The sequence below is a fragment of the Gobio gobio genome (assembly GCF_949357685.1).
Source record: "Gobio gobio genome assembly, chromosome: 3".
Taxonomy (NCBI): Eukaryota; Metazoa; Chordata; class Actinopteri; order Cypriniformes; family Gobionidae; genus Gobio; species Gobio gobio.
In genome coordinates, this window is record NC_137099.1 from 27403600 (window position 1) to 27420065 (window position 16466).

At 36.0% G+C, this 16466-nt stretch overlaps 1 protein-coding gene across 1 annotated transcript; it reads right to left on the reverse strand.

Annotated features, from left to right (window-relative positions):
* Positions 1 to 3456: 3456 nt before the first annotated feature.
* fgg (fibrinogen gamma chain) lies at positions 3457 to 9819 on the reverse strand. Its single transcript, XM_079812929.1, has 10 exons — positions 9790 to 9819; positions 8390 to 8558; positions 8234 to 8290; positions 7940 to 8123; positions 6821 to 6905; positions 6573 to 6703; positions 6331 to 6464; positions 5872 to 6056; positions 5192 to 5469; positions 3457 to 5081 (listed from the first exon to the last, which is right to left on the reverse strand). Exons 2-10 carry the CDS (start codon positions 8447 to 8449, stop codon positions 4900 to 4902), a joined length of 1296 nt encoding a protein of 431 aa, XP_079669055.1. The 5' UTR covers positions 8450 to 8558; positions 9790 to 9819; the 3' UTR covers positions 3457 to 4899.
* Between the last annotated feature and the right edge of the window lie 6647 nt (positions 9820 to 16466).

Genomic DNA, 16466 nt, shown 5'->3' on the forward strand with positions numbered 1-16466 from the left:
GAATAATTTTTGTGCATTATATACTATTGTGCATATCAGCTTTTGCAGTTTCTGCTATTATTCCTGTGAAAATCAATGTTATTTAGAAAAGTTTTAGGTCACACTTTATATTAGGGTCCAATCCTCACTATTATCTAACTATTAACTATGACTTTTGTGGCAATTAATTCCTAATTACTGCTTATTAACAGTTAGTAAGGTAGTTTTGGGAATTGGGTATGATTACGGGATGTAGAATATGGTCATACTGAATGAGGCATTAATATGTGCTGTAAGTACTAATAAACAGCCAATATCCTAGTAATATGCATGCTAATAAGCAACTAGTTAATGAGAATTGGACCCTAGACTAAAGTGTTACCCAGTTTACATTCTTAAAAAGGATCCTGTTTTATGCACTTTTACAAAGTCTTGATTTTTGTTTTTGGGGTGTACTAGAATATGCTTTCAAGCTTGATTGTTTGAAAAAAAACATTATTTTCACATTTTACATTATTACGGCACCTCACTCAGGCTTGAACATCATCAGTTCCTGTTTTGATGAAGCCCCTCCTTCCGAAGTACTAAATGTTGTGATTGGTTGGCTGGCCCAGTGTCTTGTGATTGGCATTGCATGTTCGATAAATGTCATGTCCCTTACCATAACCACACGTTTCATCTGCTCCAGTGTAAACAGTAAGGATGGTGTCAATTTCAAACCGGATTCAGACTTTTCGTGTTAATTTTCTTAAACATTTTAGATACTATGTTACATGGGCGTCGGAAGCAAAAAAAAAATTCTCAGAAAAATTTTACTGGATTAGATGCCATTTACATTAAGTACAAATATAATACCTTGTTTGCTAAACGTCTGGTTGGGCAAGACAAAATTATGGAAATCACAATATCATTAAGAGCACCAATAGTGTTGGGTTAAGACTCACGGCATCAAGTTTTGATGCAAATCGACCTGAGGTTCGAATCCGCCTTTTGCCGAACTCGCTCTACTCCCTTTTCCCATCACATATCAGATCGGAAAGGCATTTATTTTCAATAAAAATTAAGAAAATATTAGAAAAGTGCAAAAAAGCGTCTAACGTGTTTAATAAGTGTTTATCGGTTAGGGGTATGTGAACAGACTGAATTAGTGCTGAATTAGAGACGATAAAGTGAGTGGGTCCAATATCATTGATCGTAAAAAGTGGGTGGGTCTTGTCCCGACGCTCATGCTATGTTATACACCATTAAATCATGATATTTGTCAGAAAACTATGGTAAAACAAACAATTATTTTAGCACAAAACCATGGTTAATTCTCCTATTCAAGAGCTTACAAAAGCTACAGCAAACACTAATGTTGGCTAGCAGGCGAGTGGAGGCAAAGCTTTACCCTTTTTTTATATCATAGCAACTACATAAAACTTATACTGTAAGTGAAACTTTTAATAGAAAATTCAACTACAAATAAGACATACAAGTTCCAAAAACAACAGATTGTCTTGACAAAGTGGTAACTGCTCCACTTCAGGAGAAGCTTTTGTGCATAGCCTGCATTGTACTCATTTAGTTTATGTGCAGCAGCACACAGATAAATGTTGTTCAGGAACAGTGTAATGCATTTTAACAACTCTAATTTTGTCAGCCTTAGGTCAAACCTGTGAGTTTTGGAAAAGGAATGGACAAACCATGACATAGTGACAACACTGTCTTCAGCCAGGCCTTGTCCCCTTTTTTACATATTCTGTGTGCGGGGATTATTTAATTAAGTGACATTATCACTTCACAAAGCCCGGAAAAAACACTTTGTTGTCCAAACGAGTCATTCGTTGTAGTTCTTGGAAAGTGGATTCTGTTAAAAAAAAAAATCTCCCTTTGGAGTGGACTTTGAGCTTTGTGACCGTACAGATCTTTTGTTATACTCAACAGCAGCATTACACACTAACTAAAGTTGAAAAAGAGAAAAAGCATAATAGGACCCCTTTAAACTTTTATTTTTGGTCAACTATAATCCATCATCTAAACCAGTGTTTCCTAACCCCGTTCTTGGAGGCTTCCTTTTCTGACCTAAATATTTCTGGTCTTGTAGTCTCTAAATAACTGATAAGTTGAATCAGGTGTTTGATTATGAAGAGTTGGAAAATATGGGGTGATTCTTAAACGGAAGACTGCATCATAGTGAGGCTGTGTCTTTCCTAGTCCAGTCCTTTGGAGGCTCATAGGCTAGAGTCCACCTCAGCATTAAACGCTAGAATGAGACGGTCATCTAGTAAATGCACGTGGCTACGTCATACATTTTTCCCCCCCTGTGGTGACGTTGTGAAAATACTATTAAAATATAATTAGAAAATTACTTTATATTAACTGCCTTTCTATTAATGCAGTACAGATAATGACAACCATCTGTGGTCACCCAGTGGTTTACATTGTGTTTAGCATTATGTGATTAATTTGCCACAAAAAAAGAAAACCAAAATCTCCAAAAGCATTTTTTTTGGTCTTGCATTACATAGTGAAATTGGACAAGCTCAGCGCAGCTTCATTTTCTAGTTCCTTGCTAGTTCTTTTTGTGAAGTGGAATGTGTGCAAAGGATTGTGAGTGATTGGAGGATGCAAAGAATAAACTTGATCCATCTTTTAAAACAGGCCGAATGAAGGAAAATGTAGGCTGCCTTCAAAGGATCCTCTAAATTGAGACCTTTGACGGAGCTTTAGACACATGGCAGTCGAGATATGCAGTTTTAGGACTAGGATTGAGAAGCAGCATGTAGTTTTGGTGTGCATTCAGGAACAGGGTTGGGAAACACTGTTCAGGCTGTTTCCCTGCCTAGCGATTAACTATTGTAATTCCCTGTATCTGGGAATAAACAGTTCTTCATTATCTAGATTACAAATGGTCCAAAACGCGGCTGCAAGACTCTTAACCGGTGTTTGCAAACGCCTCCTGTTTTAATGTCTTTACATTGGCTCCCAGTCCGCTTTAGAATGGATTGTTTTAGACGTGCTTTTGCTTGTTTTTAAATGTTTAAATTGCCTCGCCCCTTCTTACCTTTCTGACTTGTTGTGTGAACACCATCCCTTGCGAACTCTTAGGTCTTCCAACCAGAGTTTGTTAACTGTTCCAAAGTCAAAGTTAAAATGTAGGGGTGTTCGAGCGTTTGGCATAGCTGCACCTAAACTTTAGAACAGTTTACCAATCCATATTAGAACTGCACCAACATTACATATTTTTAAAGCAAAGTTAAAATTGTATCTCTTCACTATAGCCTATGATTTTTGATGTATTTTGTTGTCTGTTGTTTTGTTTTATATATACTTAAAATTGTTTTATTCATTTGTTTTTTGATTGGTTTTGGTGTATTAGAAAGTGTCTTTTTAGAACATTGTACAGCACATTGGTCAATGTGGTTGTTTTTAATTGTGCTTTATAAATAAATTGAGATTGAGATTGATTGAGATCTCTAGCTATGGACAATGATGCAAAAAGTCATTGCTATGATGGCAATAATAGTCTTTATTTTTCGAGAATGATAGCGTTACATAAGTCTATGCCTGATTTAAAAAATTCATAACCCCTTATCTATTCACTCTGTATGTGAATAAAGAAATACATGGGGAAAAATAAAATTCAAACAAGAAGGCACTTGTTTTCTGTGTCGAAATAGCTGAATCAGTATTTATTGATTGGTGCTCCACAGCAGGGATGATGAAATACTTTTACATCAGGGAGCTTGGAGTGCAGCCTGGTCACCCCATGCTAGTGTTCTATCACGGTACTGGGGCAATATTGCCTTACTGACCATGTGGTCCACAACTCCACAGAGGTTAACACACCTACACAAAACCCGAATAACAAACAAACACTGATGCACTCCCAAGTTCACCTTTTGAATAGGGTGGATGTTTGTAACAGGCAAAGAAAACGGTAAACAGAAGAAATAATACATTTTATGATAGCATTTTTTACACTTTTTGATGACAGTACACAAATAAGTACTGAGTAATATTAATTAGGTTTAGGGTTCTGTTTAGTGTTGGCGCCGTTCACACGACACTTTCAACTAAAAAACTTTTTGTGCATTTTCACTTAACAACAGCGTTTTGGTGGCAAACAGGTTTCAAAGTGCATGTTTTTGAAAACGATCGCCTCAGTATAAACTACAAAAATGCGAATCTGTGAAAACGGTGACAGTATGCAAATGCATATTACGTGTTTAGCCTATAGGCATGTGCGTTTGAATGTGTATGTGCGGAGACTCGTAGTCTTTCTTTACAAAGTGACATCACCACACTACTTGTCTGGCATGCATAATACAGCGTTTTTAGTCGTTTTCGTGGATCCATGTGAACGGGGAACGTTTTGATAATGTTGTCATCTGTACAAAGAAAAACATTTCCGTTTTTAGTAGCCTTTTACATCATTGTCGTGTAAACGTACCCTTAGTTGCTTGTAATTATGCATAATGGATTGTTATTACAATGGTAATTACATGTAACCTGTGTATGTAACCGGTTCTATGTATCTATTTTTTATATATAAAATGAAAATAAAATTAGCATACCTTTGTGATATGATATACCTATTATAATTTTCATTTCACCTACATTGTCAGTGATCATTATATTAAGTAAAGGACTACAGAATACCTTTCATTTACAAAAGACAGGGTTTTATTTATTAATTGACAGGTGCAATTAGGTGCATTAGACCATTACATTTTAAATTAGTTATTGAAATTTAAAACCATGACTTGTGTACGAAGCTTTTGCAGACCTAATTTTCGAAGAATGGATAATATCAGACACCAATTGACATGTTTACACTGAAAATGCCTTGGCCATGTCATTCCCATGTATTGCAACAATTGCTTCACAAAAACTTAATGATAGCTCATAACAATGGGGAGAGCTTTGGTAAGGTCTTTAAATGTCTCCCAGGCCTCCAAATTGCTTGGCACCGCTTTCCTGCCCTCCAGCAGTGATTCTGTTGATGGGAATGATCTTCATGGTGGTCTCCTTGAGAGAATACCAGCGACTGTGCCACGTGGCCCAGATAATGCCGTTGTCATATCCATGCTGTGTGTCTTTCTCTGTGTACTTGCCACCTGTGAAGACAGAAACCATACATCAGCAATGAGATTCCTGCATGTATAATATTTATGGGTTTTGGAAGGCTGACCATCTCCTATGAATAGGGAAGGGTGTAAGGGTTTACCCTGAAAGTATTTTCCATTGAGATGAGCAGCATGGCAGCGGTTCATCCACCAGCCAGACCCTTCCTGTAAGGCACAGTGTTCATGGAACTTGTCATTGTCTTTGTCAGGTGTACTGAACTGCATGCCATTGTGAGATGTGTAGAATTTGTCACTGGGATCGTCTCCGAAGTCGTGCCCCTCAAAGGCATCACCAGCATCTCCGCCATAGTAATAAGCATACGTCAATCGGTATGCATCAACTTCTGGTCCAAGTTTGAAAGTGGAGTAGTCGGCATACCTGAGAAGGCAAGTTTTACAAGACAAATTTGTGACAAACATTATTGATTGCTGTGCAGCCTAATGTTCAGTAGCATGTTTGATCTAACTGAAGAGGTCATGAAGTGTTACTTGGCACAAATCAATTTTGGTAGCAGAGCAAAGTCCTGTTTGACAACTGCCGATAAAGAACACTTGCACCAAATGCATTCCTGTAACCCAAACCGTAGAGTATAGTGCTAATAATGCTAGCATGGGTTTGATTCCCAGAGAATGCATGAACCCCCGAAATTATACCTTGAATGCAATGTAAGTCAATTGGAATAAAAGTAAATGAAAAAATAAAGTTATTGTGGAGCTCCACTTGTGAGATTCAAACCTAAGTAAGAACAATAAAAACTCATGGTTTCCTGTGGTTCATTACTTTTTGTTGCCTTCCCAATCAACCATCTCTATCCTCAGTATATAAGGCACGTTGGACTGAACCGACAGCAGATGTATCTTCTCATTCCCCAGCCAGAACTCTGTTCTGTCATCTGGTGAGAGGTACCCAAAGCCTTCCTTATACTGTATCCAGTTTTTGTTGAAGTCAACGCTGCCATCACGTCTCTGAAAAATATACAATTCATTTTGATTGATCAGTAAAGTTGCATACTTGTAACTGGTCCTACTCACATCACATCGAGTGGGATTCGAACCAGGGTCGACTGGCATGGGATAAAATTACGCTAAAGATCTCAGTATGTAAAGTCAGTATTTTGTGCACCTCTTGAGGCCATGGAAGTTTGCCTGAACAAGCTGGACCCACCCCCCTGAAACCTCAGTCCCATCTGGGTTACTAAATGTAATTTTGTCACTGTGAATTGTCTGTTGTGTTGCGTACCCTCTGAAGTACAGTCCATCCACGTCCAAAGCTGTCTATTTCACAGTAGACCAGGAACGCCTCAGGAGCCCTGGCTGGTTTCACATAGTAGAGCCCACTGACCTTACCACCTTTGTTTGCAATGTCCTGACAATCTGGGGAAAAGTACACATGTACAATTCAGCTGTCTAATCTAATGTAAAGTAAAGTAAAGTAAACACCATGTCAGTTGTCATTAATATATTTAAATCTGCTGATTTTACCTTTGCCTGTGATTGTCTGAATCTCCACAGTGTCTTTGCAGGGCTCTTTGCACAACTGGTCCAGCTGGAGAGACATCTGCTTTAAATCGGTTATTCGTTTTTCATTAGCCTGTAGTATTGACTGCAGTTGACTGGAGAGGGGGGTTTAAAAAACAAATACATTTAATAAGACTATTGATCTTTATAATGACATTTAATAAACTATCAGGGAAAAAAAAGTGGTGTAAAACATAAGAAAAAGTGCTCACTATATTTGATCTTCCTGAGCGAGAATGCTCTTCTCAAATCGTAGTATATCATCCAGCATGCTTGAAGATTTTTTGATGTATGTATCTGTCGAAAGGATTGTGATTAACATTTAACATTCATTTTAAAAATGCAATTCATGCAGACAGTGACTATTCAATGATAAGCATGTTTTACTTTCTATATTAAAATTAATTTGTAAGTATTTTGACAGGTATAATGTCAAAAATGTCCTGATATTATAATGAAGAAAAAAAAAACATAAAAAATTGCTGGAAAGTCTTTAACAGAACAGTCTTTATTTATTCTATAATTATCTAATTATTGATTTTAACAAAACTGTTTCAAGTTTTAAATTTGAAAAAAATTAGTCAAGTGTTGTGACCAATTCATGTGGCCCAATTAAGATTTTGTTAATGTTTTGAAAAAGATTACATTTTTTTATATTTTCTGTTTTCCCTTTCATTTTATTTTTAATAATTGTATAATGTTTTGGTCATTTTTTATTAAAATTTTTTTTAAAGGTCTATATATAAAAACAATTATTTATAAGTTTTAGTTTATTTACTTTTAGCTATTTTAGTACTTCAAGTTAAACTGAATGGAAATGAGAAATGTTACCTTCGCAACTAGCTGAAATAAAGTTTTTTTATATTATATTTTATTTCAGTCAACATTTAATTTGTTTCAAATAATGCATTTTATTAATGTTTTTATATTTGGTTTTATTTAATAATAATAACTCTGGTGTCAAGGTCAGTAGGGCCTCTTAAAATATAAGATAATTTTGGGTTGTTATAGCTATGTTGTGCGACTCCTATAATCTGAATTATGAATGAATAGTTATTGACATTTGAAATAAATAAATAAACCCTTATATTTACCTTTTTTTAAATAATAAGATACACACATGTCCAAGGTGAAAGAAAAATATGTTACTACTTGATGCTTGCACCACATGACGATTTTCATGACATTCAGGGGCCTTATCTATTATTTCAAATAACAGAAATCTGCATCAATCCAAGAGCAGCAAGTGACAATCTAAAAAGCTCACCCGAGACAACTGTAACATATGTATGCATTTTTGTCAATCCAAAATTAATGAAAATTTGTGCTACCTGGTGCTTGTTTTTGTGCTTGTGCTTCTGAGTCTCTCATGTAGACCACTTTGTCCTGCGCTCCTCTAGTAAGGTTGGCGATATCCTCCAAATCCTGTTCCATCTCATCAAGCTGTCTGTCCATATCAGGCTTGTACTTCTGCAGGTAATCAGCAACTCCACATGTGGTAGGGCAGTATGTCCCCTGAGGAAAGAGGACGGAGAGTGACTATTAAACCAGTTACTGTTACAATGAAGCATTTTAAATGCAAGTTTATTAAATAAAACAATCCAGAGCAGACAGTCTGTACTTACAAACCCATCGTTTGGGTTACACGTGTCTTGTGATGGTGAATAGTCCCCTCTCATTTGCTTAAGGTGAAAAAAGGGAGAAAAGACGATTAGTGAAAAACATTATAAAATATTTGCTATTATAATAACGATAGCCTAATAAAAAAATGTGTCTCTCACCGCTGACGTTAATGTAGACAGCAGCAGGATGGAAGAAACCACACGCATGAACGAGGCCATGTTGGACCTGCAATCTGTCTGGTGTACTCTTGAGAATGTGAGGGACTGTTTACTGCTGCTGGATATTTATCCGATCAAGGTCCTCCTCAGAGATGAAGATAACAGTCCACTATACAAATAAAAGCAAACACAATCCACCTCTTACGCACTGTCAGACTCAGAACTAACCGTAAATGATAAAGAGATTGGTCAATGTGTCCATCTTAATTCTGAATCATAAATGGGCAGAAACAACTTGTAAGGGTTTCATCACTGGTATCTGAACATTACTGTAGATCGATCAGGGTGATTCAACCTTGTTCAGGCCAAGAACATTTTGGTGGTTGTATATTGTAAAACGGTGAATGCTAGTTTTTAAGCGTTGATAACATGGGTGCCATATTGATGTTTATCTAAAGTCATTTTTGCTCATTAGTATTTTTGAATTGGATCATCAAAGGACAAAGACATTGCTTAATAAAGGGAGGTTAAATACAAAAAGTATATTTCTTTATCATATTAATTATTACAGGTTTGCCTAATATTTTGAGTTTAAATTTCACTGATTTTATTCATTTTGTGCAAGTGAGAAGAGTAATGAGTAAAGTGAGATGAGATAAATTGGAAAACAAAGTAACCTGCGTTATTTGAAAAAGTAACTCAGATGTTTTGTTGTAAATTTAAAAGTAATGCGTTACTTTACTTGTTACCTGAAAAGAGTCATTTGATTAGGTAACCTGCGTTACTTGCAAAGCCATTAATTAAATAAACATTATTGGTGAAAGAGTCATATTGTAGATTACTTTTTAATTCTTTATAGCCCAGTTTCACAGACAGGGCTTAGATTAATCCAAGTATAGGGCTTAGTTAGGATATTTATGTAGCTTTTTTAAACGTGCCTTAGAAAAAAGAAAAAAAAAAAACATTACTGATGTGCATCTTGAGACAAAACAATGGCACAGACATATTTTAAGATATGTTATTGCAAGTTGTTCTCAATGAAGACACCAAAAACATGCATTTTTGTCTGGGAGTTTTAAGCCTTGTGAAACTGGCCAAAAATAGTTTAATGAGGGCACAATTAAACATTCAGCTGAATTGTAAGCTTATTTAGCTTTGGTTGAAGTTAACAATATTTGATCTTTCTTTTCTCCCCTAAAAATAATTAGATTAATTAGACTAAATTACACTAAATAATTGATGGACCCCCTGCATTATCCCCTTTTAAGGAACTTTAAATTACATTTTTTTCCCCAGCAATTTTTATCACTGCTTTGTTAAGCGTAGTTTTTCCTTATAAATCATAATGAACCTAGGCATAAACAAGCAAACAAACCCAAAAAGACAAACAGATCATTTACCACACAGCGACCCATTCCTTTTAAGTTAATGATTTGTAACTTTTTTTTCCCAGTGTTTTGACATCAAATGTTCCACAAATCTCTACAGGACATGTACACACACAAACTTTAATCTCCGCCACCTGAGTCACTGAGGCAAAATTCTATCTTCATTTTACGGGTAATGACCAAAGCAAATAATTACTATTTTTCAAATGATAAACAGATAAAATAATAAAATGATTGACATCCACACATTGAATAATGTGATATTAATCAGTCTTCATAATATTCACATAATATTTATTTGTCACTTAATAGTTATTAGCAAGAATTTACGTGCACTAAAGATTCTCTACTTAACTAAGCGGTATTTTAACTGATTATCACACACAATTTAACAGCCTGATTGATAATTTGAAACGTCTGATAGTTATACACTTTTGGCGTATTTGATTTCTGAATATCACTAGTAAATTTTAATCACTTTGAATATCAATATTCTTGCTCAATACTTGTATATATTTTCAAGGCTGCAAACCTCAGTAACACAAGTTAATATATATACATGTCTTAACCAACTAAACCACTAGGGGATGTTGCAAATCAAAAGTATTACATGATCCTTGTTACCAGAGTAGCAACATACAAATCTGCAGCTGTTTAAAATTAATATAGCATAAGCTATTTGATATACTGATACTTGTATACTGAATAGGTTTTTTAATAAAAAATTAAATTGAGGTACATTTTTGTTATTATTTTATGTTAATCAGATTATTTGTTTAGAATGCATATTTTGTATAATTAAGTTTGTAAACTGGTGAGAAATAATTAAAAGGTATGCAAATCTGGCATAAATGTGTCTCCTGAAACTTCTTATGTGAGCATAGTCTTGTTATCTTGAGGTGTTTGTATATATTTCTTTCTTTTTCCTTCTGTGTATGTGTGTCATACTAAGTGATGTTTTTAGAAAACGTAAAAATGCCGAAAGTTTTCTTAGCTGGGGGTTTACGATATAGTTTTTTACGGCATGAAAATCATTATGTCTATGGATGTCTCCGTAAAGCATGAAAACCCAAAGCGTGTGTTTGTTGGATTTAGGGGTAGGAGCAGTTATGGTAAGTGGATATTGTGGCTATTCCACAGGTTTGCAAAGGGGCGAATATAAGCTTCTTTGTTTGTGTGAATTTAAAACCAAATTAAACAGAACTGGGTTTTAGTGCAGTGTTCAGTTCAGTTATTAGGGGCCCCATGACCTGAGACTGCTAAAGAAAGCTAATAGTTAACATGCAGTCAAGCTGAATACTAAGCCCCATTCTGTTATCGCTGCATACTTTGCTATTTGAATGTTATTCACATTTTTTAAATATTACAACAAAAACCCTCATTATAAAATGGATAGATCTGGTCTTCGATTATGGCTGAGCCACGTTCAAAGCTGTTGTAAAATAGGCCTACTCTATAAACACACACCTGTAATCTCATTACATCAGTATTACTGTTGCTGTGTGTATATTTCTTGAAACTTGCCAGGTTTATGTAGTTACAATTTATCAAAGCAACAAGAATGCATGGTTTACAGTGTTTTTTAGATAAGCTAAAATGGATGCTCTGTATAAAATTACTGTAAATCATGGCTTCATGGGGCTTAATGCTCAATTTTTGAACACTGAACACTTGTTATTAGTCTTATAATGTTAGTCCAAAAAACAGGGTTTCTAGTTTTTTTTTTTCAATACCCATCTTAATTTGTCTTCAGCTTAATCTGAGTCTAAATGCAATACCTCAAATTAATACTTTTTATTTCAATTATATAGAAATGTCTTTCTTCTGTGGAACACATTTTGGTAGTTTTATAAAAACATTATGAGTGTAGTGGTAAAATCAAGGTTCAGTGTTTCCAATTTTGTCCACTCTGACACGTACAAAGTGGCACAAATAGATCCAGAGGCCCATTTCAAACAATGTCCGTTTCTCATATGCGTTCTTGTCTGTACTTGTACTCGTGGACTAGTGAAACGTCATCAGTCGCTTCCCAAGTACTGTTCCAATTCAAAGTTCACATCTAGCCAAGTATAGTTCAAATCCCCGGATGTGTCCTTGATCCGCCTCTTTTATCAAGGATGCACCGAGAGGTGACTTGTGTGGACTCGAGACAGACAGGTATCCCAGAATGCATCTCGCACCGACCAGTAAGCATCAATGGCGAATGAGAAATCCTGCGTTATTAAAAAAAATACTAGTTATTGTGTCACGAAATGTACAACCCCAAATCAGAAAAAGTTGGGACAGTATGGAAAACGCAAATTTAAAAAAAAAGAAGTGATTTCTAAATTTACTTTGACTTGTATTTCATTGCAGACAATATGAACACAAAATATTTCATGTTTTGTCTGGTCAACTTCTTGTAATTTGTAAATATGCATCCTTTCCTGTCATTCAGACCTGCAACACATTTCAAAAAAAGTTGGGACAGTAAAGCATTTACCACTTTGTAATGTTGCCATTCCTTTTCACAACACTTAAAAGACGTTTAGGGACTGAAGACACCAAGTGATGAAGTGTTTCAGGTGTAATTTTGTCCGATTCTTCCTGCAAACAAGTCATAAGGTGGGCAACAGTATGGGGTCTTCGTTGTCGCATTTTGCGCTTCAAAATGCGCCACACATTCTCTATTGGAGACTGCAGGCAGGCCAGTCAAGTACCCGTACCCTCTTCCTCCACAGCCAGAACTTTGTAATGTGTGCAGAATGTGGTTTTGCATTGTCTTGTTGAAATATGCATGGACGTCCCTGGAAAAGATGTCTTCTTGAAGGCAGCATATTATGCTCCAAAATCTCTATGTACTTTTCAGCATTAATGGTGCCTTCACAGAAGTGCAAGTTACCTTTGCCAAGGGCACTGACACAACCCCATACCATGACAGACCCTGGCTTTTGGACTTGTTGCTGGTAACAGTCTGGATGATCCTTTTCTTCTTTGGTCCGGAGCACACGCCATCCATTCCTCCCAAAAAATACCTGAAATACTGATTCATCTGACCACAGTACACGTTTCCACTGTGTGATGGTCCATCCCAGATGCCTCCGAGCCCAGAGAAGTCGACGGCGCTTCTGGACACTGTTAACATAGGGCTTCCTTTTGGCACAGTACAGTTTTAACTGGCATTTGTGGATGTAACTACGTATTGTGGTACTTGACAAAGGTTTGCCAAAGTAGTCCTGAGCCCATGTGGTGATATCGCTTATAGATGAATGACGATTCTTGATGCAGTGCCGCCTGAGGGATCGGAGATCACGGTTGTTCAGCTTAGGCTTGCGCCCTTGTCCTTTACGCACTTTACAAGATTCCTTGAATCTTTTAATTATGTTATGCACTGTTGAATGTGAAATATCCAAATCTCTTCCTATCTTTCTTTGAGGAACATTGTTTTTAAACATTTCAATAATTTTTTCACGTATTTGTTGGCAAACTGGCGATCCTCGGCCCATCTTTGCTCCTAAAGGATTAGACCTTTCTTGGATGCTGCTTTTGTACCAAATCATAATTACAATCACCTGTTGACATCACCTGTTTCAAATCACATCATTATTTAACCATTTTACCTCATTACTAGCCCTAAATTGCTCCTGTCCCAACTTTTTTTGAAATGTGTTGCAGGTCTGAATGACAGGAAAGGATGCATATTTACAAATGACATGAAGTTGACCAGACAAAACATGAAATATTTTGTGTTCATATTGTCTGCAATGAAATACAAGTCAAAGTAAATTTAGAAATCACTCATTTTTTTATTATTTGCGTTTTAAATACTGTCCCAACTTTTTCTGATTTGGGGTTGTAGATTTAAGACTTTTTCAGGCAAGAATGTACTTGTTGAAAGCTCAAATCTGTGGTTTATTTATAAAGACAGCACCTATTTGAAAATCAGCCTTACCTCGGCTAGTCCTTCTGATATCTGCCACTTGCTCTGATGTCCTGTAGTGGTTACAGTAAACATGAGATATAATTTGTCTTGTGTAGATCTAACGAGCAGTTTATAACTTTATATTTTTATGCTATTTAACTTTACATTACCGTTGTAGCCTACTAGCGCTGACTTTGTATGTTTGACTGAATTGTTTGCTTTATTTCTTGTATAGCTTCTTATACAGTCAGGTCCATAAATATTGGGACATCGACACAATTCTAATCTTTTTGGCTCTATACACCACCACAATGGATTTGAAATCAAACGTACTGTACCTTTGACTTTTACATTGTAAAAAAAATTCAGGTCTCCAATTGAACATTTTCTAGTGACTGATCACATCTAAATTTTTCAGTTGGCCAAATTGAATTTCTGTGAATTGATGCAATTTAATTAACAGAAATTCAATTTGGCCAACTAAAAAAATTAGATGTGATCAGTCACTAGACAATTTTCAATTGGAGACCTGAATTTTTTTTTACAGTGTACTTTTATAATGGCTATTATTGATCATACATAAACTGACATCTAATAAAAAGAGACTGAGTTGTGTTTTATGTCATATTTCCTTTTATTAGTGATAATCATATATGCACAGTTGTCTGAACCACATATTAATATGTTTAATTTTTTTTTTATGTAAACGAAAAGAGGCAGGGTTGTGTTTTATATTTTGTTTTGTTATAAATACAGCCTACAAGATAATCAAAGTACGCATTGCCTGAACCACATTTGTGTCTGGCTATTAATTTAAGATTTTTTTTAATGGAAATTAAAAGAGGCAGAGTGGTGTTGTATGCCATATTTCGTTTTATTGTAGCCTAAACTATACACACAGAGATAACCGGAGTAGCCAGAGTGAGCTCGGTGAAGCTATCAAGAACACTGCTGTTCCATTAGCAGAATCACCGGACTTGTGTCCTCCTGTCCTTGTGTCCTCCCATCCTCGGGAGTTCATTCTCCCGAGTCAAACTTGGCAAGTCTGAACTACCAAGGACGTAAGTCAGAAGTTTGCGTACTTGGTATTGAGAAACGGCCAGCGACTTCAAGCTGTGGTCCGTAAGTTTTGCCTCTGTGTCGCCATCTCTGGTTGGAACCTGCAATTGCAGTTATTTGCGGAGTTATCATCTGAATGTGAGTTGTGAGTCGGCACAGCTCCTCAGCGCAGCTCCTTAGCGCGGATGAATCTAATGTTTTGATGAGTATGTGCGGCTTGCTGTCAGTCCCCGCACCGGTGTTGATACTACTGTACTTCAGAATCAGAGATTCTACATCTTTGAGTATAACCTAAATAATAATTTGCAACGGAAAATGTCATCTGAACAAGTAACATGTCTGCCACTTTTGGGAACAAAACATTACAATAAATCGCGCTACCAACAGTGATTCAATCTAACAATCGCTCATATAACATCAAACCGTGCAAATTATTATTATTGTTATACTTTATTCTCAAATTGTTAATGTTAACAGCATTAGCATTGCGTGACTACGTGTATTTAGTGTTTATTAGCTTTACCTGTAGATTTCAATTTCCATACAGTCTATTCTTTTTCTTTTCACTACGGGTGAATCTCCAGTTGTCATCGGCCTTTCTGGATTACAATCCGCCATCAAAATTATAAGAATAATTACTCCAGCTGCTGTGAGAAAAGGCTATAAATGATCCGCTGAAGAACATGCGGTCCGCTCCTCACATGCGATACTACTAGCCAGACTTTTTCTTTATGCATACAGACGTGACGCAATGACACAAAGACATGCTTGAATTTCTCGTGGAAATCCACCATACCACTATAATTATAACCCATTATTACAAGCTTACTGGTGTGAATGGGGCTAAGGTAAGGAGATAGTTTTGAATACTGGCTTTTTGTGTACTTGCTCAATTGATTTTGGATCATTTTTAACCAAAAAAAGTTACGGACTGCAGATTTAAGTTTATTATATCAAAATAAATAAGAACTGCAACATAAAACAAACAACTTATATGCCACTTGCAACTGTGGCTCCATGTGCATGGTCAAAAGACTGTATGCTCTTGCTCTTGCGCCCCCTTTCTGTCAGGGGTGGCATATCCTTTTAAATGTTCTTTCCCCTCATGCCAATAGAGGGCACAAACTCACAGAAAGAAACTACATGAACAATATTATAAGCAAAAGATTTGAAACTATCATCATGCTCTCCAAACTAGATTCCTTGTTAATTTTTAATTTGAAAAATACACATGCAAGTTTATCAGTTAAGACTGAAGCTAAAGTTTTGGAAAGCTGCATAGCTGGTAAACTTATGTTTTGTAAGGACTATTGCAAATGCATGTTGAGAGGTGCAATGAATGCATTCGACTAACAAATATATTTTGTAGCATCCCTGTATGAGGAGTTTTGTGACAAATGTCCAGCTGCCATTGAAAAAGATTAAAGTATTATAAACAACAAGTGATAAACAAGATTCAGTGAGTCAAGCAAAGGTCAGCTCTTTTTTTCTTTAACTGTGGAGCAGTGGTAGGTGTATGAAAGACGACAGATCTCATTCTGCAAGGCGATTTAAAGCTCTTAATTAAAACAAACCTGATTTGATACAATCAGCTTTAAGACATAAAACTACTGGATTCAGAAGCTGATCCACAATAAATCCACAGAGTTGTCCAAAGTAGTACCTGGTGAAATTTTGAAACTTTAGGTTACTGGAGTGTGGGTTTACAGCTTTGTACCCAATAGCAGGT